The sequence below is a fragment of the Perna viridis genome, chromosome 8 (assembly GCF_037379345.1).
Source record: "Perna viridis isolate PV_CMFRI_1.1 ecotype Kerala chromosome 8, ASM3737934v1, whole genome shotgun sequence".
Classification (NCBI taxonomy): Eukaryota; Metazoa; Mollusca; class Bivalvia; order Mytilida; family Mytilidae; genus Perna; species Perna viridis.
Genome location: NC_142452.1, coordinates 30,032,906 through 30,059,363, shown reverse-complemented (window position 1 = coordinate 30,059,363; position 26,458 = coordinate 30,032,906). Strand labels below are relative to the sequence as shown.

At 34.1% G+C, this 26,458-nt stretch overlaps 1 protein-coding gene across 8 annotated transcripts; it reads right to left on the bottom strand.

Moving 5' to 3' along the window:
- Positions 1 to 564: 564 nt before the first annotated feature.
- LOC148610173 (vitamin D3 receptor B-like) lies at positions 565 to 26,458 on the bottom strand. 8 transcript variants are annotated; one of them, XM_088542312.1, is made up of 8 exons: positions 26,199 to 26,288; positions 23,589 to 23,673; positions 10,411 to 10,897; positions 7,639 to 7,792; positions 4,987 to 5,216; positions 3,036 to 3,264; positions 2,081 to 2,299; positions 565 to 1,447 (listed from the first exon to the last, which is right to left on the bottom strand). In XM_088542312.1, exons 3-8 carry the CDS (start codon positions 10,894 to 10,896, stop codon positions 1,206 to 1,208), a joined length of 1,560 nt encoding a protein of 519 aa, XP_088398438.1. In that variant the 5' UTR covers position 10,897; positions 23,589 to 23,673; positions 26,199 to 26,288; the 3' UTR covers positions 565 to 1,205. The 8 variants fall into 8 exon arrangements, with proteins under 8 accessions (XP_088398438.1, XP_088398435.1, XP_088398433.1 ...); XM_088542309.1 differs by lacking the exons at positions 23,589 to 23,673; positions 26,199 to 26,288 and adding an exon at positions 26,339 to 26,458; XM_088542307.1 differs by lacking the exon at positions 23,589 to 23,673 and having other exon boundaries at positions 26,283 to 26,363.

Genomic DNA, 26,458 nt, shown 5'->3' with positions numbered 1-26,458 from the left:
CGAGAAAGACTGATCGAGTACTGATCAGAATTTTGGAGAAATCTATGATACATCTCCCACTTTATTGAAAGAAAAACTAGGAACGAGAACTCTTGCATAGTGCAAATTCCATGTACAGTCTTTATATTTTTTTATCGCAAAGAGGCAACAACTGTATGAAATTGTGGTCTGTTTCTGTTTCTGAATACTGAAGTAATAAAAGTGAATTTGTTGGGATTTTGGTATGCATGAATCACCCGGCCATGTCTGATTTTGTGAAGACTGCTACTAATTTGCATAACAAGGAAATACAATGTATGAGTGTGCTGAATGTTAGGGGCAACCATTTGAATTACACGATTGTTTTAAGATCCAATTCTGTTCTCCTTGTTATCGTTTTCATTGTTAAAATATCTCCATATTTTTTATTCCCGTTTCAGGTTTTTGCAATAGGACCACTGCTTGAACTGTATTTTTCTTACTAAGTTTGACTGATTCTGTTTTTTTTCTCCATTTAATACTTGGCAATATTACTCCACATTTAAATCTGAATAAAATGTCAGACCCTTTTAAAAAGTACTAAGGTTAAACAATATTAAATTTATTTGAAACAAAACAACAACTTTGAAGTAACATAAGGTGATTATGAATACACATACGTGTAGTAAAATCTTACACGCAATTTTATGCCCATAAAACTCATAACAACAAGAAAAACATAATTACCATCTATATCATATATTTTGGTAAGTTTATCTTCCAGTACAAATAAAGTTGGGTTAAAATAGTGGCTGGTACAATAATAAAATTGGATATGACATTAAATGTGAGTTGGAATATGTCAACAATGCTGAGACAAAATAAATATGGACATACATGTACATGTACAAAGTACACCAAACGTTCTCAACTGCACTCAAAAATCCATCTATCTCAAGTAATCATATTTTCATTTATATTTCTACCCCCATACAGACTGACAGACATACAATATTCCCATAAATAAACTCATTTCATACACGTCTTTTATAAGTAATGCAAGTATCTCTCTTTCCATTTACACATAATGAAAAATGGAATCATACCTTTTACTTCAAAATTAAAACAAAAATTAATCTGAGGAATTTCTCTTAAACAGAACACAGAAACAATAAAATTGGAACGAATAACCATGTACTATATAACAATAATAAAGTTAATGATATTCCATGAAGTTTTAAATATCGTTAATGACATTTGATGACATCCAGAACCAATGGGTGGTCCTGCATCACCGGCCATTTTGATCTGAGCGCGTGAATATCACGTGCGACACTTTCTAAGTTCCTCATCGACGTCATACTGTCTATGAGCTGACAGAATCTGTGATCTGGGTTCGGATTATTCTTTTTCAAATGAGATCTGAGAAAGTTGATTAGCTTCCATTGGACTGCTTCTGCTTTTGTTGGATTTTCTAATTCACAACGGTCTGAAATAGAAAAAAGCGTAAATGTAACTTCTCCGAAAACACAACAGACAGGGGCGTAGCTAGGCCTGTTTTAGTAATACGCAAAATTACGGCGAGGGGTCTTGGGGGTCGCTCAAGGCCCCCAGTGAGTCCGGAAAGGCAAAGCCCTAAGGGCAAATCCTGAATTTTAACGATTTTGGAGCCAGTTTTTCAGAGCCTATACTACGTTTATGGTATGCATATGTGATAAATAACCTTTATTTCATCTTTAAAATGTGTGTTTTTAATTTTTGTTACTTTTTCCGAAAGTACGCAACTGCGTATTTGCGTATAGGCAGCTACGCCCCTGACAGAATCCTAAAGGCAAAATAATAAAAGCACTCAACGTAAGTCTCAGAAAGTAATACACAGTGTAGGTTCTATATAATGAATACATTATAAAAATAATTTTTAATAACTTCAAAGGTCAAAGTTCCATAGAAAACTTCATTAAAATGTTACAATGTGTAGCAAATTTTTATACAATCATAAACTATTTTAAAGATAAAAGCTATAAACAACAAAACCGCAGACATGGCATAAAATTAAACAATGCAAAATAATTTTTCAAAAGTTTTTAAAGACAACTAATTTTGTGTTTCTAAGGAAACTTACCAGCTGATGTGAGAGTGATAGCCCTAAGCAGGGTGACTTCTTCAATTGTCATGTTGACTTGCTGAAGTTTCTTTGTCACAGAACAAATTTCATCTAAGTAGTCTTTCTTCATAAGCCCTAGAAGCTCTTCAAAGCTAGCGTTGACTGAACCACAAACCACTTGCAAGTCCAGATTGATTCTTTTGTGAGCTGCCAGAAACCAATAGTCTGAGAAACATGCTGAAAATAAGACAAGTTGAAAATGAAGTATCTTCACGCCTCATTGTCTTTAATTATGCAGTTTGTGGTTTTGCTAAAATTGTTTCATTCAAATTAAGCAGTCCTGTATCTAGAAGAGACTCCCTCCATGCCTGGTAAATTTTGTCAGGTTAGTGCAAAATTGGGTACAAAATGAGAAAATGATAGCCTAGACCCTCTTTTTATAAATTTCTGGATGGTAACCCCCCCTTTTCAAATCTGCCTTATGATAAAGCCTTACCCTAATATGGATATAGACAGGTATGAGGAAGTAAAAGAGATCTAGAACTAACAAATGTAACCCTACTCAACACTTGAACAATCCCCAGCATTCCTGTATCTTTATCTTTCTGTGATGACAATATCACCACAGAAAAACAAAAAGAATCGATACCATGTTGATTAATCAGCGCCAAAAAAAAGTGTCATTTTTCATATTGATTATCTTAAATATTTGTTCACGTTTAGTTACTGATATATTGTAAAAATCTTTGTGTTCAGTTTAATATTCCAGTCCTACATGTACAGATATGTTTGGTATCCCAAACTAATAAGATCTGCTTTTGATAGTTAATATATCTCAAAAAGTTGTCAGGTCAATGGCAAAGATACACGTACAAAAATGTACATGTATCGGGACTTTGCAAGTTTTTTTTTTCATCAGCATAACAAACTAACAAAGATATGTAACTAACACATGTATATATTAAAGGCTTACATTTGATAAGCTGAAGTTGATCTTTGGTAGATAAATCAAGAAACCCTGGAATAACACGAACGAATTCTACTATGTTCCGAATGTTCTTCTCCATACTCGTAGCTATTCTTCCCATCTTCTCAAACCGATTACCAAGATCTAAACCAGTTTCATTGTAGATTTCTTCGTACACATTATAAGGTAGCGATTTCATTTCTCCAAAGACCTCCTGCTTTTGTTTATATCGTGACTGTAATTGAAAAGAAATAGGACACCATTATATAAATGAAATGAGCGATCTGGAAATGATGTGCGTGCTAAATATAAAAAGTCCAAGCGCTGGTTAGGTTTCAAGTTAACCTTTAAGCTGACGACGAACCCATGAAGGTTCCGTAACTCCCTTCTTGATAGAATCAAGATAGCGTGTGATATGACGCCAAGCAAACCTGCAAAATTTCAACAAATTTCGATAAAGGAATGGTGTCTTAAAACATGTAATGGACTGACGAACGGAAGCAGTTGCTGGGTTGCAATTAGAAGAATTTGTGGTAGAGCAACAACATGTAATTTCCAAATAATTTAACAAACGGACAAATATACATTCACAGGACTTCACCATAGGTACCAACACTGATGAGCAAATTCAAAACGGTATTACCGTATTGTTTTCTGGAAACTATGAGAAATTAGAAATGTAATTGGTGGAAAAACAAAACCCTTGGACCACCATTTATCATAGTGTCAACAACTATATTTGGAAAGACCTCAGTAAACTTTTTAATCTGTTAAGACTTGATTTTCCAGGACAATAGGGTCAGACAACAATGAACGAGGAACTCCTGAGAGTAACAATTGCATTGCAATGCAAATGCACTCTTTGACAAGGAAATTGATTACCAATACAATGGATATACAAAATGTACTGTACATAAATCGGTGTAGATATATATATTATAGCGGACTAGATAACACGTGTAAAAGACCTAGATACCTGTGTTATATGGATACATGTACAAACAGGGCATCGGGGGATAGATTAGACATATAGAGTTGAAACCAGATTCGACTAGTATTGGATGGGTTATAGGAGTGAACAGATGAAAAATGTGGTTCAAGGCTTCAGAAAACGACCAATGGTATTGGACCACTTACCACTTCAGCGGACTTTTGACCGAATTAATAATGTCACCAAATTACTTGTGACGAAATGTTAGCTCGGCACAAATGCCTGATTATCATGAGTGTAGTACATGTAGCTCGCAAAAGGAGATGTGTATAGTACTGCAATATCGAAAATTAAGGTCACAAGGGATAGATATAAGTTTTTTCTCATACAAGAAAAGAAAAATTGGGCTACCCAAAATAGATGTGTTTTGGTTTGTTTAAATAAAGATATCTGAGTGTACTTCAATTCAATGCAATTTATAATATTTATGAGGCAAATTGCATTGCATTTCTTAAACTTGTTTATGGGCACGTATCCTTTTAAAACTATAGATTTCATCTCATGTTTCGTTTGGATGAATCCATTGGCGCACTACTTTTATGATCTAGAAAAAAATGAGGATACAAACACTTTAATTATTCTTGTCATGAACTCAAGAAACATTTAATTCTATTCATATTAACTACAGCCAAGGGCAACATATTGTTATTAACAGAGTTTAAGAGTTCATAGAGTTTCAGTTTAAAAAAAGACTCATCAAGTTAACGGATATTGATAGTTTTAAAGATGACTACACAAGCAAAAATCGATAATTGAATGTATGTACACCATAATTGTATCTCTTTTTCAACATGAAATCTAATCCTGCCTTCAAACTTTCTCATGTAAGAAAACGCTTGACGCTTTTAGCATTATTCTAATTTCATGGAGCTCTACCAGGGGATGTGAATTCTTCATTAAATTTCTATCCACAGGTTGGCTTCTAAAGGGGATTTTGTATTCCACGATAAGTATAAGTAAACTTACGTATATTTCTTGCTGCTTTTCCAAAAGAGTGCTGGGGTCAAAACTTTTTCTAAAATCTGGAATCAACTTTTCCTGAATTTCCACCAGCCTTTCAATAAATGCATCCACTTCGTCATCGCCACAGTTTGAATCTGATTCGTTATTGTTCGTCAAATCCTTATTTCTCAATTCAATCACTTCTTTTGTGTCCCTAAATTTTTTCTCGTACGTGTATCTACCAGTTTTGATTGCTGAAATATTGAGAAAAGTTTATTTTGTATTTGTTTCCATTTTTTTTTCAAAAGACTTCTTTTATTATCAAAATAACTAACTAGTTGATTAATTGCAGATTACCGCCTGTTGGTATAACTTCTTCACAATAGAAACTAGTCAGGCCAAAAAAAGCAACATATCTGTTTCCTGATACCCTACCTACCCTAGTTTTTTGTGCCTACCCAAAACATGTTACGACCATTTTGGCTCAAGCACCGTTAAAGTCTAGATTGTTTCCCCATTAACTTAATGTCAAATGTTTTTGATAAATAAAAAATTTTCCTACCTACATACACCTATTTTTTTCTTAATGGTAGCAAGAAACAAGACTATTATCTTTTTTTTTTGCCTCAATGGACCCTACATTGTATAGACCGACAAGCTGCACACACAAAAGCAACAGTCTGTGATTTTAAAAAAAAAACTGGTGCATGTATGACTCGACAGGCCTGGGCATCGAACCCTGAGAAGAGCTGAAGACCAGAGCATACACCACATCGCTCAAAATTTATACTGAAGTAAATGACAAATGAGAATTTACAAGTAGTTACATATTGATCGTAAAAGCGACAAAATATTTTGGAAACTGGGCTAATTCGATCGACTTGTACTTCTGTATACGGTACGTTGTTCTTCTAACAGCTGCTTCAGTTATAGTTGAAGTGATCAATTTTAAGTGCAGCTAGAAAAAAAAATATTTCAAATATCCTTAGTATAAAAAGCTTTAAACAGGTAGTTACGTTTATACCTATGGAAAGTGTACATTGTATGCAAACCAAACAAAACCATCTTCTTGTTTATTACTCTGTGACAAAGGTTCGGCCGGACATGTTTGAATTAGAAATTGAGTATAGTGGTACTAATGAGTATCCAATCCCATCCCATTTTCTTATTCGAATCGGAAATGCTTATATCTTGATTATACTATTTAAATACACATATGTTACATGAAATCGACATAAATGAATGAATGAGTCAATTCATGGATAAGATGAATAATTTATCGAAGTCATGGCAATTGATTTTGCGATATCTGCAATTAATATTACGGTTATATGGCTTTACCCTTGAGACGGCAGCTACAAGTACTTTAGGTGTATAGAACAGTGAGTTGCTAGAAACAATGGTAAACTCAGCCTAATCAATATAGTCTCGCTAATTACAGACTGATAAGATTGAAATCTCTGATTTTCGTCCCTTTTGTGGAATAATAATGCGTTCTCAAAATTAGACAGTTTTGCGATCTTAACTATTTTTCGATTGTGTTGCCAGACAGGGGAGAATAAATTATATCAGGTAAGAAGGGACACGAGGTAAATATGTTGGTATCAATAATTGATGAAAAATAAAAAATTGCATGTAATGAACTCGTATTTTTTACAAAGTTATGGAAGGTGAGTTTTCATCGAGTCTGTGTCCGTTTGAATCTCCATCTGCTATGCAGTACATACGTGGGAATCACATGTAAGAATATATAAGTCAAATATGTACATGGACTAAAAGATTAGTCAATTTGACCTCCCAGCGGTTTTGTCTTGATGGCAATACAAACAAACGTGTGCTATGGACTATTTATTTTCTTTAAGTCTCAATGGTTTTGTAAGTAGTAAAAGCCATTTAATTAAACAATCGTGTCCACAAGTGTTTTATAAATCAATTTAAATATATTCCCATCGAGCCACTTTGTGCGTAATATTCTTACATATTCATTTACAAACTTTGAACTTTAAAGTTATACATTGAGCTAGCCTTCACAAGCACGAGTGCGAAAAAGTCTTTTGAAAGAAACTCCGGGAACATCGTAAATAAACGTTCACTTGGCTCATTTACAGTTAATTGACCACTTATAAACGCACTATTTCACCTGAAATTTGACCACCATCATTTAGAAGACAAATCCACTCATTTAGCATATTCAACTAAATCTGCCAATGAAAACAGCGCTTTTTATGTCACCAGAATGCAGGTCACCGAAGATGACACATGATATTGTCATGGAAACATAAAATCAGAATTCACCTCTGTCTCGAAAACATCAAATCGCAAAATATTACTTTGGCGAATATTGACCGCATTTTTAGTAGGTAAAAGGCGTAGGGAAATTGCCATGGTAACGCAAAACTCGAAAAAAAAAATACATTCTTTTTACTTCAATTGTTCTGATAGTCTGGGTGTATTATAAAAGATACTTTTTCTGTTATTTCCATGCGATTTGTTGTACTATGGAAGAATGATTCCGTCCATTAGGGGGCATCTCGTACAAACCCTCAGACTAGGGATCTTGTCAATATTGTACCCAGGTCACTTTGGGCATCGATGGGATATTATGGAGACTTATCGACTCCTGATGTCTTCGTGCTTAGAAACAATTATAAATATCGATTTGCACATTCAACCTACCTTCTTGTGACATGCCAATGTCTAAACATTTCTTATACCGACAGTAAGCACACATTGACCGCCGTCCAGGTCCAATTACACAGTTTTTATCTTTGTGGCACTTATATTGTTCCTTCTTTTTGATTATCTTGACAATACTTCTTCTGAAAAATCCCTAAAATAAAAGAATTCGTCATTTTTAATATTTTATTTTGACAAAGTTTGAGGTCATGACCTATAACCTTTCAATGGATCGCTCGCTCTGCTTAAAACCTAAAGACTATGTAACGTTACAAAAAAGATTTTAGAAGTTCATGTAGTTGTACTACAATTTGTAATATGTACAAGTATGTAAATAAACGGTACAGAAGATTCTTGTTAAGTTATTATCAGATGCAAAAAAGTAAATATAAACATGTTTGCTCCTAAATCTATAGCTTCCTTGTCCCTTTTTGATCATAGTTTTCTAGCTATCCCCGTTTGCCTCTAGTGGTCTAGCTTTTCCCGTATGCCCCTAGTACTTTTGGCTATTTCTTATTGGCCTCTACTTTCCATAGGCTGAAACACTGACGTATATAATTTCACACCTGCTCGAAGTTATTTTTTTATCAAACGTCACAGAAAAATCTATATTCATTTTAGAATTATGCCATCTCATAGTTGCTAAAGAACAGTTGAATAGTTAATACGACGATATGCTGTATTTTTTCTTTCTGTTACCTAAGCAACGCCACCGAGACTAATTGTAATCGATGCTGTTTTATTATTTCGGTTTAAGATAGATAGTCAGGTACATGTATATGTACATGTAAAAATATTAGAACGAGGAAGATCGATATATCTTACAGGTATTGTGAGTACAAGTCTTCGTAAGAATCAATTTAAAAGAATCTGAAACTTGTTTACAGAGGATGGCCCAACCAATTCAAAGGATATATTCACATTTCCGCTCAGAGTGCATCATACTTATTTTGAACCAAAATTTTAAACCACAAATCTGAAGATTTGAAAATTTCTACATTTTGACAGTTACTTTTTCAGTTCATACAGTTGTATAAATTTAACTCCTTTTTTGGGGAAATTTATCAGACAAATCTGATATCTTTTTTTTTTGTGTCAATTATATCTTTTTGAAAATAGCTGTAACAAACACTGTCAAATCTGTATTTTACAACGCCTCATCCACTGCCGGATTCTTACAGAGACAGGTACATGAGCACCACAGAATACATGGATATTTTCAAAATCTACAATGGAACTTCCATAGATTTATATTCTATTATATGAAGTGTGGGATTTAAAGTTTGTACAATTACAATATAAAGAAGTTAATGTTTAAAAATAATCCCATATCAAATTAAATTGTTTACACTGGTTAGATTTGATTAAAACTAAAATTCACACAAATTTTACAATTTTTACATTCTTTATGAAAAGAGGGGTAAAGTACCAGTTACTGGTGGGGGGTTTCCAAAAGTTAAAACCTCATCACCTCTTTTTGGAACATTTTGTTAATGCTGCAAAATTTAGGCCAAAATGAGTAAATATTAGCCTGGATCCCCTTTCCATATCTCTGGACCCCCTTCAAAAATCTCGGGACCAGCATCTGACTGGACACATAATTTGTAGCTAATAGCCAAACTTTACTTCCTTCAAGATGAAACATACTATGTATCTTACCAGCAGTATGATTTTATATTGTCATTTTACATACTACAGCCCCGTCCAGGTCCGGGTGTTCCAGGTCCGGGTGTTCCAGGTCCGGGTGTTAAAATAATAGGCCTGCAGCAGCGCTAAGCTTGTCGTAAAAGGCGACTAAAAAGTGCTCAGAAACCTAGCCAGGGGCTAGGCGCTCTGCCCACAGAGCAACTGGGATGTGTGCCCCAGGTGGTGGAATGGGGTACCCCTGGCATGTTACATGCTGGGGTTGTCAGGCTATAATACGGAAAACCTGACTGCACCGTGTTGGGAAAGATGTCACGTTCCGCGCACTTTAAAGAGTCCTGCTGTGGTATTCGATAGGAGTAGGAACCTTTGCGCTCCGCCACAGGAAGCTAAATTCCCCGACCCTGCCCATCCCTCCCTTTTTCTAGTGGCAATCAAAATTTGTCGTCCCTATTATCCTGGTGTCCCATCCGGGCGTTAAACCCCAACAAACAAACATATATACTAGCATAAGTGCATTAAGTTTTGCTTTTGTTAGTTTCTCATTTCGTTAGGAAACGAACCATGAAAGACTATGTATTATGCATGTTAAAACGATTCTCAGGGTAAATTTAATATGAAATAATTAATTCAAATTAGCCTACATTTTTCCAAGTTGATCGTTTTATTAAAAAAAGTATTGAAAACCAACCGTTCGAATTACATGTATTTTTCATTATTGACTGTGACGTGTAAATTGATATTTGCTTTTTGAATTAGATTTTAAATCGACTTTTATTGAACACGTTACTTCTTACCGGACAAGGGCCTTGAGGCATTCGGCTGACCGTTGGTCCACAAAAATGTTACGAGTTATAATAAAAACAGAAAGATTTAAGATAATTACATACATGTACATGTAGCCGTATAGTTTCCTGATGTATAAACAACTAATGTGTAGATGAAAGTAAGACAAGTGTATAAATATAATACAAGAATATAAGAAAAACGTGCATGTATATCCGTAATTTATATACATTTGCGAGATTTACTGTAATCAGAGACTGGCTGAATTTGTAACTACATATACATGTACAAAGCTCGACACAAAAGGGTGGAATATTACAAGGGAAAGAAACGTGTACGCACCTTGCATGCCTCGCAAGTGTTAGCACCGTAGTGGAATCCCGAGGCTTTCTGGCCACAAACACGACATGGTGGTAAAAATGGATCTCCTTGGGCCCCTTTTGATTTTTTAGCATCATTTTCACTTTTGATGTTTGAATTTTCGAGAGAACACAATGACTCCTGCACTAAATGTTCCATTTCTATCTCATTTTTCCTAAGTTGCTCTTGGTAGCTGTCTTGCTCTGGGTAGAAACTGATAGCCGGGTCCATCTTGCAATTCTGTGGATTGTAATTAAATATTGGACTGCTGGATGACAAGTTACTTGAACTATCTCCCAGCTGCATGTATTCTACTGGACTTGAATTTCCAGAAGAGTAAGAACTTGTGGAATAATTATCCAAATCAGTTAATTCCGCATATTCAGAAAGATTTGCCTCTTCGCAAATAAATCCCTGGACAGCCGTTTCACCAGTAGAAGTAAGATCGCAGAATTTGACGAAGTCCATTCTACAAATAAGGAAACGTGAAATCACAATTTAAGAAGAAAAGACCTGCGGTTTATGGTCCACCAACGCCTTTATACTCGTATATATAAACTCCGCTTTCTTGCTTTTCAAACATTGAAATACCTGGGCTCAGGTAAAAATCTTAATATCTTAACTTACCACTGTAGTTTTTTTGGGTCAGTGGGCATTGAGATACGTCAGATCCGATATGACGTCAGACAGGTGATCCACAATCATGTGAGCACTTCAAAATATTTCGAAATTCCAAACAATTAAAAAAAAATCAAGTCCAAGGGGAAATAATCCAATTTAGAAATCTAATATATACCCGTATCTATTTATATTACAAAACATAGAAACGGCCAACCACTGCGTTTTATAGGATTGTTGTCAATGAAGTGCTCAAATCTAATCTATAGAATATAATGGTTGTTGCCACAACAGATCAATAAAAATGACGTCATAATGGGATCATGTTAAATACGGTAATTAATGAATTATTTAATTGAACTCCAATTTTTATACCGTAATGAAATTATCCTAACAAGTTTGTATAATTCACCTGTAGTGACAGGTGCTAAATACCCAAGGATTAATGCTAATGTTTTTATTATCAGATACAAGTATGTATAAATACGAGTACTGACAAGACCCCCAGTATACTACATGAAGCATGCCCTACTAGTCCATCTAACACCTTAAAATTGTATGCATAACTTCTCGACAAAATAAATAAACAACTGGGACAAGAAAGGGGGCTTCATTTACGTTTAATTAATTTTAAAACATTACATTGTTGCATTAATTTAGACACATTCACTGTATAACTGCAGTGTATTTAAGCAGTCAGAGCCGGATACAGATAATAAGTTTATATTTAAGAATTGGCTATGATAAAAATTTTGTCTATTGAAAAATAACAAATTTTCCATGTGCATATTGTTTATTGCGCGAAGTTCAATAAACAAAATATGCACATGGAAAATTCATGTTATTTTTCAATAGACAAAATTATTATCATAGCAAATTCTTACAAATTAATTTTAAAACATGTTTTTATCTTAAAACATGAGAAAAGTAGCTCTGAATTTAACTGAATAAGGGCGTGTCGATATTTTTATCCATTGAGATATAACAAAATTATTTTAACCAATCAGATTACAGTATTTATCTCAAATTAATTAATAATACTATAATGTATAAGGGAAAGAAGCTAAAATGAATTTTTAATTATAGTGTATTTTCATCATTAGTGATCTGTATTTAATGTTTGAATCGACATGCTAACATACAAAAAGAGTGCTGGTCAACAACACTGAAAATTACAAGTAAGACATGGCACGTGCATCTTGAAAGTTTATAGAAATATCAAGTAGGTGAAGGGTAAAAATTAAACACATGTTGACTTACAAAATAGCAAAATAATAAAGCTGTTTAATCTTAATCTAATATACATATATATATTTAGATGGCAGATGCAGTGAAAGGGAAGCCCCCGAAATTTATGAAATGGGGGAGGGCCAAGAGTATAATTTGCTAATTTTTGCCAAAATTTTGCACATATTCAACAAAATTCTTCAAGTAAAAAGAGACATGTATGCCCCATTCAGGCTACCCTGCCGCTTGCACGTCTCCGTGCGTGTATGATATTAAGTTTCATCAAAATTCTTTGCGCAACTTTTAATCGAAGAAGTTACACTTTCTATGTACATGAAAGGACGGACAGACAGATAAACAGAAGAACTGACAAATGCTGTGATCCCCACACTTAATGTTCGGAGTGCATGAACTGTCAAACCAAAAGGGAACAAAATCATGTTAATCCGATTAGCGTATACTCTGACCATCCAATCCTTATAACTTTTTATGAAGGTCTATACAAATAATTTTCTGATGACCTATAGTTGAAAGAGTTGCAAAAATAGTGCATTTTACCCCCTTTTTTTAACTTTATACATATGCAGTTTTAATCTGATTTAAACCTGGGGCAAAACAAGTTTAAATCGTGACCTTGATACATTAAGGTATACTGTGATAACACGAGTCTCCTTAACAGTGGACTATATTTGGACTTGGTCTAATCTGTGACGTTTTTCGAGTCTAGGTATGCCTTTGTTCAAACATTTAAATAATGATCCGATTTTGGAGACTTTACTTTACACTCTTTGTGCACCCTGCGAAAAAAAAACTTTAAACTCATTCACAAACAAAACTCTCATAATTATACTATTCACATAAAAATATAAGCAAACAGCGTTTCATTTATATACAGGAATAAGATAATAGGCGTTTTAGCAACAATACCGGTGTGACGTCATTCAAGATTACATGCATGTATCAAATTAGTCTATAAATTGTTTCAAATATGCATTATGAATGAAGGAATAACCAGTCTGGAGGTCTCAAAGTCATATGTAAGGTGGACAGTCAAACTACACTAATAAAAGTGCAATTGGCCACTGCGTACTGGAGATTTCACCAATGTTTCGAACAAGCGTCATCATTTTAATAAACAGGGAAAGTAATTCAAACTTGGCAAAGGAGAACGAAAGTAAAAAGACATCCAGCCTTCACATACACATAACATAGGTTACTTTAAATTTCGTCGATATTGATCCAAAAACAGGGGAAAAAGAAACGCAGAATAAAGACAGCCCTTTCATTGGATAGTTAAGTTTTTATTTTGCGTTGCGTTTTTTTTCTTCCTAATTTTAATTCAAAATGTTTTTTAAAGACGGCCTTGTCGCGATCTACTGCCGTCTGAAACCCCGACTCTTTCATTATAGCGTCAAAGATGACCCTGGTATTGTATGCAGTCACGATTTTAAGAACAAGATACTTTAACATGCGGCGTAAATGTAAACTAAATTATATCTGAAATGACGTAACAAATAGTGCAGGGTTGTACCGGTAGGTACGTTTTAACTTTCCGAGTAACTTGAGACGTAAACTTGGCTGGTTTTCAACACACCTATTTGTTTTCTATTGAATTCTGTAAAAACTGAGATACGATCATCAATCATGGGTTTTATGAATAATATTTCCAATTATTTGAGAATCGTGCGGCCGACCGAGGCCAATTTAAATAGTTTTTTTTTGTTTGACTATGCGACAGGGGGTATTATATTTTTAGACAAATATAGAAAAAAAAACCTTTTAAATTGATTAATTTGGTGACGTCAATAGCTAGTTTCCGAGTTACGTTGAGTTGGTCTTTCGGTAAAAAAGAATGGATATTACCTTTGAATCCATAAAAATGGGTACAAAGCTTCATATATTGAAGTAAAATGTCAGTTTAGTTTATGTAAACTCCTTGTATGGAGAGGGATTTAAGGGAAAACATTTCATAGGTTGAAGCCCTATTTATCAGAAAGTGAAACCAACAGAAGTAGTTTTAACGAGGAACAAGACTGGTAAGCGTTATTGCTCCCAAATCACGACGTGTTATGATAAGTAAGTGCGAAAGCAGCCGCAAACATACATTGGTATGTGTCAATATGTGAAATATACATACATTGTAGAAAACAGTTTTTGGATGGCTAACGACTGATAAAAAGGCTATAAACTTCAACATTTATGTATAAGATGAGGCCAAAAAAACAGAAGAGTACGGGTATTTTCAACAAGTGGCTTGAAAATTATCGTCAAGCAAAAGCACTCACCTTGACAGGGAACCAATCTCACCTCATCCATGCCCCCAAAATGTCATCCCATTTAATGAAACTACACTTTGATGGTTCCACTATCACTCAGTTCTGATTTCTTTTAGTTACAAAACAGAATCGTTTGGATTCAACATGCACTTAGACGGACATTACGTATTGGACTTCCATCATAAGGTCAAGTAATGTTTTAACATCGCATCATTTTCTTTGAACTTGTTTATAATACGCATGCGCGATATTAGTGCTGTTTTAGAAGCAACCGTTTTACCCGGTGATAATATGACAAAGACATAACAAACTTGCACTTGCACGCAACAACAAAATTTAAGCCTTTGGACATCTGAATAAAAAGTTTTCTTAAGCATTTTTGTATCGACGTCATTGGTAACGATAACGTTTGCAACGTCGCGGAGGAATATGACGTGTAGATAGGGGTAAATTGTACAAAAGATAAACCTGTAGCGGAAATGGCTAGTTGTTCCGATTGGTAAAATATCGAATAATGTTCCCTCTGAAATTTCGATAAATCACGATTTAGACAGATTAACAGACACAAAGAAGCGATCGTTGTTACGATCTACATGCCTACTTATCCATTGTTGTTGAAGGGCATGAAAATCATCTGAGAATTCGTGATGACACACCTACCGCGTGACGCTATTACATGTTATGTTAAAAGAATTTCAAAAATCTGTTTCAAAATTAATCCACCATAATGTAATACTATTCATTTTTTTTTCCAGAAAGAATCATTATTGTTTATGTATTGTACTTTATGTAGAGCAAACCAACCATAATATGACACTGGTCATTAGCCGTCACTGTTTTGAATACGCTGATCGTGGATGTCTTTGTTTCCTATCAAGGGAGAGTATGGGACGAGCAAATAGATCTTACTGGATATCATACATGTATCCATTGCGACAATTTGTCTGAAAGTTTATATCACGAACATGTATAAAATGCAACATTTTGTCCGGCATTGAATATAAACATGGATATACATAAGTGCAACGATTTCTCTTGCGTGTGTCATTTAGCTGCGCCTTTATCAATTGGTTTCTACTATAATTACACCTTATATAAAAATCCAGGCTTCTGATTGCTTGATATTTTAAAAATTTTTAAGATTCCAGTCATTCTAACAGCTGCCAGGGTATATGCATAAATTCGCCACTTTCCCCTGAGCAGTGGTTTTTGCCAAAACGCATATACGATTTTACTTTTGCACAATCACGATCGCTGGTCAATGTTACCATTTCTCCACATGTATACATTTCTCCATGCATTGATTCTCGCATGACCGGTCTTTTTGCTAGCATATCGATAATAAACCGACAGAAAAAAATATCGGTTTGCATATGCAGTAGTGGACCATTTGTCTTTTTATTTGTCAGTCCGTTCCAATTTAAGTTTTGCTTTTTTATGACTGCTAAGGCATCCGCATTAGTCCCATTAAAAACATGTATCTAATTTTTGGAAAGTATGATTGAATTATTCCAAAGTGCAACGCATTGCTCTTTAGTATCTTTAAAAAATAAATCGATTAGCAGTCTTTAGAAAGTGATTTTACAGAGATAAAACTTCAAATCATCTTGTTTTTTTTTCAACGAAACATGATACTTTAAATCTGTAGGAAGAGTATATTTATAAATTAATTGTTGAAAAATTGCCACTGTTTAAATAGCGTTAAGGCGTCAAGGTATTCTGCTTTGTCATGCACCATTTAGATCACCACATACGGATATCAAATCAAAAATAAATCCTAATACATTTACTATAATTGAAGCTATATTTGGTAAAATAAGACTTGATAAAATTACAAATAATACCGAACTATTTAATAGCATAGAAATTATAACAGTTTCTATTCATAAGAAATTGCTTGAATCAGTAAAATCCTGTTGGCGTTTCACGTTTGATGCGTAAATAATAGCCACAACATATATGTTTATTTATTAAACTTCAGTTTAATAAAAAGCAGTGTTCTAGCATGAATTCAATAATCTTATTGACTTTCGTTCTCCCTGACTACTAGTAATTTGGCAATCTGACACTTCCGAATTGTTGTACACACGTTTCTTTTGAGTGTTTTAAACAGTTTTCTCTGAAACCATTCAAAAAATAGAACACTGGCATTGTACATTATACTAATAAGTATTTTTCCTGTAAGCAATGTGTAATACTAACTGAATTCAACTTCAGAGGCAGGGGTTAACTGAACAAGTCCTCGCGGCGACCACTGAGCGGTGGCCTATGACTTTGTTGTTCGATTTATATTAGAACTCAAATGCTGCTGGTCTCTCTAGCAGCAGAATAAGTAAAGTCCATACAGCCGAGTAATCAAATAAAAATCTAAATGTTACTGTAATAGGTTAATGAAGTACCATCGTCTGCTCTGTCGGCCTAAAAGATTAAATAAAGACAGGAGCAAGTATTAAAAAGGTCAATCAACCTTTACAGTGCAAGTGAACTTAAAGTTTACTCCTGGACATGGACATCATACAATGTACCTATTGATAATTTAACTGATTATACAAGGTGCAGAAAACTAATTCTTGCTGCCAATATGCGTCATTGTTTTACGTTTAGCATACATGTACACATTATGAAAACCAATTCGAAACATTTGTCTTTCTTGTAAATCGACCTTTAGACTGGTCATGTAGTCTGGAACTGTCCCTGAATTGGAAATAAAGTGGATTCTTTTGGGGGTTTTTATATGCATATTAACAAGTTACACCTCCTGTCTAAATATATAAGAACAGCTCCTTAAGTTAGCACTGAAAACAACAGATAAAACCGGAAAGATAATTTTCAGACACTGACAACGCAACCGGAAGGATAATTTTCAGACACTGACAACGCATGCACAGTACACGGGTGCAACGGACATTTATGATTTACATTTTTGAACATAAATAAAAACAAAAAGGGGTTTCAACCACCCCCCCCCCTTTCGGATCTACCACTGCGTCATGCTATGACTGTACATAAAATGGTATAATGACTGAAAAATATATTATACATACCATTTCGATAAAGACCACATCAAAATACTTCTCCATTTCCAAAACAGTAATTGAAAGAAAGCTACATTTGAATCTGACTAGAATTTCGTTTGACTTCTTCGGACAGTTTGAGAGTTGATAATTCCACCTTAATTTTGGGTGGTAACAGTTAAACAATTGTAACCTATTTTTTCGGCTGACAGTATGTTTATACTAGTTGACATCACAACATCAAACATACCAAAGTTGATTTGTGAATACATCATATCCAAGCTATATCGAACTACTGCAAAATATATAGGCCAATTATACAAGAAAACTCCCTTCTTATAGGTTAGCAATCTTACTATGCCTGACATATTTACGTATATTTGAACTAGTTATATCTACTAGTAGTGTGAATAAATGTCTGGTGACATTCAAGACATTTATGGCATTTCTATGAAATTACATGTAAGTCACAGTTCATAAGTTTTAAACTGCTTGTATGGAGTTAAATTCATCTTTAACTTTTGTATTTAATGAAGACACTATACCGTATTCTAAAAAAGTCCTATTCTCAAAAGATTCTTCATATTCTCAATCTAAAACAAGATAACAAAATTTCAGCAGAGTGGTTATTCGGTCTGTGAGGAAATTGTCATTTGCTCTCCTCAATCTCCTCTATAAAGGGTACATGCATATTGGCTATTTCAAAGGTTTTACATTCTGCCACACTCAGTGTTAAACCCCACGTTACAATACAACAGAAACAGCTTCGCGGATTTGTCATTGAGCAGTGCTCGTCCCCTCTGATTTTTTTTCACATCCTATATAGCATAGCTTGTAAGCTAGCGGAGTGATACATATAAATCAGGAAGCGGTTATTGGCTGCAAAGGAGATCGCGCTCTCCTATCCCAATCTCCTCTAGCTTACACAGGATATGAGCACTTAGTCTACTCATTACAAATCCACGAGCTGTTTCCTGTGTACCGTACTAGTTATCTGCATAAAAGTGTAGGTTAAGCACTGAGTACGACAGAGGTGATAATAAAGGACGTGTAAAATAGGGAATATACCCTCTGCGCAGAAAATTTGTACACAGCATGTGAACTACTCTTTCAAAAAAATAAGGCATAAATGGAATATTAAATGATACCCCGCCACATAATGGTGAAAAAGGGGATAGCAAAATGATCAGTGGCCTTACTCAAAAATTGCACTTTGGATTTTGCTGAGAGTTGACCATGAACTATATTTTATGGTACTTAAAAACTGTGCAAGGTTGAAAAATAGATCAATGATCCGTTCTTAAGTTATCATGTGGAAATCGTCGGGAACGGACAAACGGACACGCTTCTTTTCTGAGGATATCACATATTAAGACGTTGTCACTTCATATGGTGGGGTATAAAAATCAGAGAATCTCTTTCAAGCATACAGTGCTGATGAATATACATAAAGCAAAGGGGTTTGGTACTGATTTTAACAGATGTGTAAAAAAAAAGCAATATCCAACATAATTCTTTGCAGGAGAATGAGATTTCTGATTATTTTTTTTATTATTATTATTTTCTTTTTTTCTTTTTTTTTTTTCTTTTTTTTTTTTGTAAATGAAGTGTTCTATGGTCATGAACCCGGGGTTATCATTGATAATTCAAGACCAAAAATTGCCAACAAAAATCCCAGCGTTATAGCTATATTGAGGTATACAAATCCAAGGTTCCAATCAATATTAGTCTATGAAAAGTTATATAATTGACAAAGCATACTTCTAGTATTGTATATAACTAAGGGACCGGCATACATAACTAATATCCCTAGGGAAAATGGAAGCTCTCTTCAATAAGCAACATAAATAAACTTGATTAGCTATTGTAGTTTCTCCCGAAGCATGTGCGACGTAGATATTTTTTTACTGTTTATAAATTGTAAAACTTTCCCCTATTTTCAACTAAATCTGACCTATCAATATCTTAAAAAAGGTAAACTTTACAAACACACTGATGATTATTCATAGAGGTTGTGAGATATAAAAACTTGGATAATGTAATAAAATCTCTTGTTTCTTTCTTTATGTGCCACACCTTAAACACATTGTGCCTGATTCTTTGATAGAAGAGTACTTTTAAAAAGTCATTGACATAGACTTGAACAATCCATCACTTTTCTTCATAATGGTATTGAAAATATGAACTTTACACATATATCTAACTCTTAACACTGGTGTCAACTTAAAATTCAACTTAGACCTTACTGGTGATTTTTTATTGATATTGTAAACTTTTGGATCCAATAGACCGGTCACTGACCTAATTGTATAAAATTCTTCATTGTATTTTATCAATAAGTCATCATATCTTAGCACGAAACCTTAAAATAAAATACAATTATTCGTTCTAAAGTGTTTGCTGAGTGTTGATTTAGTTTTTGAGTATTCAACGTCGTTCCATTCCCATATTACCATATATGTAATAATTGGAAATTGGGCACCTGTGTGCTCTTGTGACATTTCAATGTAAACATAAAATTCTAAAGTACTGTAAATATTTGCTGTTAACCCTTTGTACCTCCTAAATATAGTAAAAAATTTATACAAGACAGGGCCGAATCTGAGATATCAAATTCTCCCCGCGTGGATTCGAATCTCATTCTCGTCGGTCTTATTTTTGCAAGAACATTTCACTTCCCCAGTGCGCTAAGCAGCGTTAGCATCAGAGATGATGTCTGTCCATGTTGGGTGTGCATAAAAATAATTAAATGCTGGGCGGAGCGAACGGTTAACCTTGTGAAACTTGCCTAAAATCGTTGAAAATCAACGCATTGTGCAAAACAACAAATTTTTAAATTTCAGTGGAAAGTGGTGGGTGTAGCCTCCTCCTCCTCCTTCCATTGTAAGATAATAACTTTTTTAGCTCCGAGCTACACGCAGGCACTCTAAACCGACCCACCCCAGCCCAAGGCCAGTCACTTTAAACCGATCCACCCCGACCTTCATTCGACACTTTTACAAGTGATACTTGAAATAAAACTTGATTCTGCAATTACACTGGCACAATGGTCGACTGGATTATGATTCTTGTAAAACTGAAAGCATAGAAAACGATATACCAGAAAAAGTACAAAAAAAGCGAAACTAGTGACAACCGATATTGTTTCTACGATTTAAGTATGGACTTCTAATGACTTGATTGCGGTTTACTTTCTATATCAAAGATGCAATATTAAAATCAAAACTAATATCAATGGAGACATAAAGCATTCCGAAAAACACTTAATCTCTACCGACATGTCAAATGAATCACGAAACATTGACAGTTCACGCATAACTTGGAAGAATCATAGTGTATATGATATACATATCCTAGGTGGTTGAAGTCAATATCGAACAAGACAATTGTAGAAAAAAATATTATCGATATCGATAAAGGGCCAACGTGATAAGTAGAGACCATCTAGATCTTATCAGAATGTTAAAAGCACTGAGTGGGGTGCTAGAACATAGCTTTTATTGGCTTTAATAGACCTTTCATTGACTCGTGATTCATTGATCAAACACATTGATTGTGCATTGAAAAGGCATCGTTAATAATAATACAGCATGATGCTTGTAACTTGATATTTAAAGTGCATCAATTCGTTTACTTTTAATTATTTATCAAGCTATACAATTATTTACCGTTCATGACTACCAAATTGAACAATTTTTAGATTAAGAGCAATAAACTTTAGACTTCTTTGGTCGATGGTTTGAGAAGGAAATCAGCTACCTGAGCATAATCGACCATTCAATGGTCAGAAGGTGAAGTTAAGACCAATAGCGTCGGCTGCCCGTGAGTGAACATAATCGTCTTTATTGTTTCCCTTTTTTTTTTCAAATAAGACATCACACAATGCAGCGATATGCTTTACCTGAGAAAAGATATGGTTACTCAGTACATATCGTATTAACTTCACCAGGAACTTAAATGCTACATTTGAAATTTTGGTCAAAGGGCAATAGCTCTTTCAAATTGTGCAAAAGTACAATGAACAACTGTGACGCTCACCCACGGCACTTTGAAGATGGATGTACATGTCATGGGTCCAACATACATGTGTACATCAGCAGAACGTATATGTGAAAAATCGAAATAATACAAACCTCTACTGTCACACTGAGGTATTGGAGTATTTATTACACAATACACTTTATTGTATAGTACATATGTAAATAGGATGTCCAATTATACTCATCATGAATAAATAATACACGTACATGTCATTTTCGTTTTCTTTCACTGTTTTGGTTTTAATAGCTCGACAAGTCCAAATCAAATTAACAGGACAGTTATATTGGGGTATTACACTAATAACCACATAAATATATAAATATCATCCATCTCAATTAATATGTAGAACTAGCAAAATCGGATATTGGAAAAAGACAAATTTTCTATCAGTCAGGCAGTCGATTCTTGTAGAAAAATTGCATTTCAGTGTGATACACTGAGAGTGCTTGTAGTCAAAATGAAGTTTCAAGAGTAAAGTTTTGAGTTGTGCATAATTTAATTTAGTGCATTTTTACCCTGTAGGTATTATGACTCGACACTTAAAACAAAGCATTCAAGTATAAAGGCCTTCGATGATAAATCATACGCTTAAAACGGCAATGCAAATATCAAATACAAATATTGAACAAAGTAGTTGTGGTTTTTAACCAAAACATCAGCCCATATCTTAAAAGGCTTCGTCAAGAATACATCTCAACTAGGTACAACGGATAAGCGGATACCTCATATCTGCCTACCTTTACAAGTATGTATTTGAAGTAGTCCAGCGTAGTAAAACACACTACCGTTACAAATTATGTACAGTGTATCTTATACCGGACATAAAGTTTACAACTAATCTTTATCTGGACTTTATTCTGTCGTCCCACTTACATTATCATTACGAGATAGATGTATAGTCAACTACTTATACTTGCATATTACAGTTAACATTAGTAATGTTAGAAAACATACACACGACATCGCAATGGGGAGAATTGATGAAATAAATGACTGGATGAGTTAGGTCTCGGGATCTTTAACCAGGCGCGGTTTCATAGAGGGCGACGTACGCCCCATCCCCCACCCCATCCCCCCCCCCAAAAAAAAAAATTGTGCATGAAATACAAATTCTATCCATCAAAATTGTCGTGCCTCGCTTCCCTCCGCCGTTTAAATTATTTACACACCCCGACCTGAAATCCTGCGTCCGCCCCGTTATATTTTTACAACATACACTGTATATGTGATTTTTGACTCATGGATTTGGGCCCATTGCAGGGATAAGCCTCGACAAGTAAGGACTTCCCTTAACGACCACTTTCTCTGTTCATATACATTGTACCTTGAGTATGCCTATGTCCGTGTGACTATTAACGAAGGGAGATAATTCAACCTTAGTAGGTTGCTCAGTTGAACTCCTTATGGTCTATATCTTCTAAACAGTAATTTTAATTCTTAGCCGTCCTTACACCACTGTTTATGCCTACCTCGCATTCGTCGAATTCTCGTTAAATTAAATCATTATAATTTTCAGCTCTTTTTCATTTATTCCAACCCAAGCCCGCAAAATACACTTCTTTGGACTTTTTTGTCAAAAATTTAGATAAATATATTGAATTCTTTAAGCTTAAAATCTTACCAGTGCGTCCTCGTTTATCAAATAATTCAGACCTAGCCCCAATGTCATGACTAACTTGTAGAAAAATCTCTACGAATACACCATGTGTCATGTTTGTACAAAAATAAACATTGTACAAAAAGTGTATCTAGTTTCCATGAAACTATCCTTTATGATTTAAGAACAATTTACATGTAAGACCATTTGTACACGTCGTGAATGTTTGCATTAGTTGAAAGGATAAAATAGTTTGTCAACAAAGGCTTTGTCGTGTCTTCGTCAGAAATTTAAAAATAGACAACCGCGTCATCTATGATAATCTCTCCAACTAAATATCAATAAAAACTTCAGTTAACCAGTACATAAAAGGCAGTTCATTTTTACGCTTTTTGACAGCTGTGTTAGTATTTCATCGTCCGTTCGTCCGCTGCACTGTTTCCCAATTAAGGTTCACCTGACCCAAGGTATCCTAAAACAAATGTTACTGATGCAGCATTAACTGTGTTCAGGATTCCTTAGTTATTGCAATTTAGTAGCACTCCAGCTAAGAATCATGCAAAATGTGATTTATGGATAAAAAGCCTACATATTTTTTTTTTTTTATATTTTGTTTGAATTGCCATAGTAAACAGAAATTAACATTCAGTTTTTCATATAACCTGTGTTCATAAAAGATAAAAATTATAAAGAATGCACTGTAAATTTCAAAATAAAGAGAGATAACTCTGTAAATGACACTCAAATACAATAGAATCTATTGGATTTTCAATGTTGATTATCTCCTAAGAGCAGGCAGATTTGAATGAATAATTACATATTTCATGGTATAGACCCATAAAAAACTTATTACAAAAATACAAATATGTAGCCTTTTTTTGGGTGTAACACATTTTCAGATTTTGCATGATTCTTACAAAGACAGCTACTTAACTTAAAAAAATGGTTATGTCATAAAAAAGGAGTTCTCATACATGAAAGGCAGAGGAATACCAATCACACTTGTAATGATTTAAAAAGCCCCAGTTCACTTCTTCCTGCATGTACATGTATTACCCCTTTTTGGCCCTACTAGAGCTTTGTTAAATATGACATGGACCCTGAAAAGAAATTGATCCTTTTGTATGTTCCCAGGAAAATGTAAAAAATAATGTAGCTTTTGTAGTTATAATGGAAGATTGTGTGTCATTTAATCATTTTATTGAGAATTCCTTGAAACCTAATACTACAAAATGTTCTACAACTCAATTCATAATTGTATAACGATGTCATTCCATTAGTGTATAAAAGGTGTTCTTCAAAGTGCCTTCGATTAAAGCATATTAACATTGCATTTTGTTGCCATAATGCTATTAGCAAGAGCAAATGAATAGGGTGTTTAAAGTGTGAAATAATATATGCTCACATTTTTAAATGTACATCATAACAATCTGGCTAAACCACCACTCGAATATGTGAAGATCTGATCTATTTAAAAATTATATCGAAAAATAGAAGTATTTGTTGTCAAGATTAATGTTTGGTTATCTAGGTCAGGTCTCTGTCCTGTTCAACGTTTACCTTAGTATAAGGCCACCTTGGCTTCCTTTCCAATATGATAGGTCAGATAACCTAAGAGGTCAAAGTGGACTGGTGTGACATTATTGGGGCCCTATGATTTATTTTCAGAATATTAATGATGATCCAAATTCATTTTACAATTTAGTATCCCCCAAAAAATATTGTATAAAACTAACTTTTTTCGCATTTAGATGAAGCTAATTTGCTTGCACAGCACATTGAAGGTACAGAAAGACTAGTCTATTATTGTACCCTTATTGTAATTAGCTTAACATTGAGATAAAATAAATAATACTCAGCAGAAAGAATCATCATAAGCAACTCGAACACTTGAATTTCATATTAAATTTGGTCATCAAACGATATATTAGACTGTCTACTTTACAACACACCTTGTCATCTTAATTTTGAATATTTCATACTTTATATTATTTTCTAAATGTCACAAAACTGTCATTGGAAAAGGCATTTGCATCAAATTTTACAAAATGGCTTCATTTTTCATTTTTGGAGAAAAGTGTCAACTTTTACCAATTTCTTAGCTATCATTTTAAAAGGTATATTTATCTGAATTTTATATTTCAAAATATTAAACGTTAGTGAGTTTCTTTAGTTGCTGAGTATGTTGTTAAATCATTCAGTTCTGAGAAAATATTTTGCATATACTTGAAAATAAGCAGAGACCGGACTTCAACGCTGCTTACATATAAACTAAAGACATCCCAGACAAAACGGGTAGGCCGAGTAGCAGAAAGTAGATGTATGATCGTAGGATTATATTACGTCATATTAACCTTCATATTACTTATCAATGGGATTGATGACACGACACCATAACGAATCCTCAATATCATAAATATTTGTGTTTGGAAATAGTATCAACTATGGTAACATTTGAATTGTATAAAATCAAATTTCTTGCAAGTGTTACAACTTCCAGAAGTTATAATGATGAATTGCATTTATACTTTGATTGAATATTGAAAGCATTTCACGAAGTAATTACATGTACATACATGTACATATGGCCTAACCATGCACACTGTTTAAGATATATTAAAAATATACAATTTTGCATGTTCTTTTTAACTGGCAAAATATGCTTCAATCAAGACACGAAATAGCTTTCCACAGAGTCTAGAGATGACCGTAAGATATATATTTTACCCGATGAGTCTATACCCACACAGCCCTCGTCCAAGCCCTCGTCATCAACCTTTAAATTACTACATTTTAGTAAAGAGCGTTAATGTACATTTATGCTACATTCATAATTATAATACAAGTTTTTTAGCGTGGAACAAAAGAAAAATGAACACTTATTTCAAACTATGGTTAAACGTAGTAGTTAAAGTCACATGTAAAGGGCATGACTAAGACTATCAGGTATTTGACCTAGAAGATACAAATCGCTAGAGGTAGCATGAATGGACTTACGTTTCTTGAGTCTTTAAATAATTCGGCAAATTATATCACAGGAAGTTCACATAGTTTTCATACACACTTGTAAAGTATACCTACTTATTCATTCTGATACATACAAATAACAAATTCCGTATTATGGATTAATTACTCACAACAAATTAAACTTCCTGTCCTTTCAGCCCACGTGATCTTTCCGTACATATGCACCCGGAATCTTAAATATGAATGTATACGTACATTGCTTTTTAGAAAGCCAAGCACTGGTGTAGGGA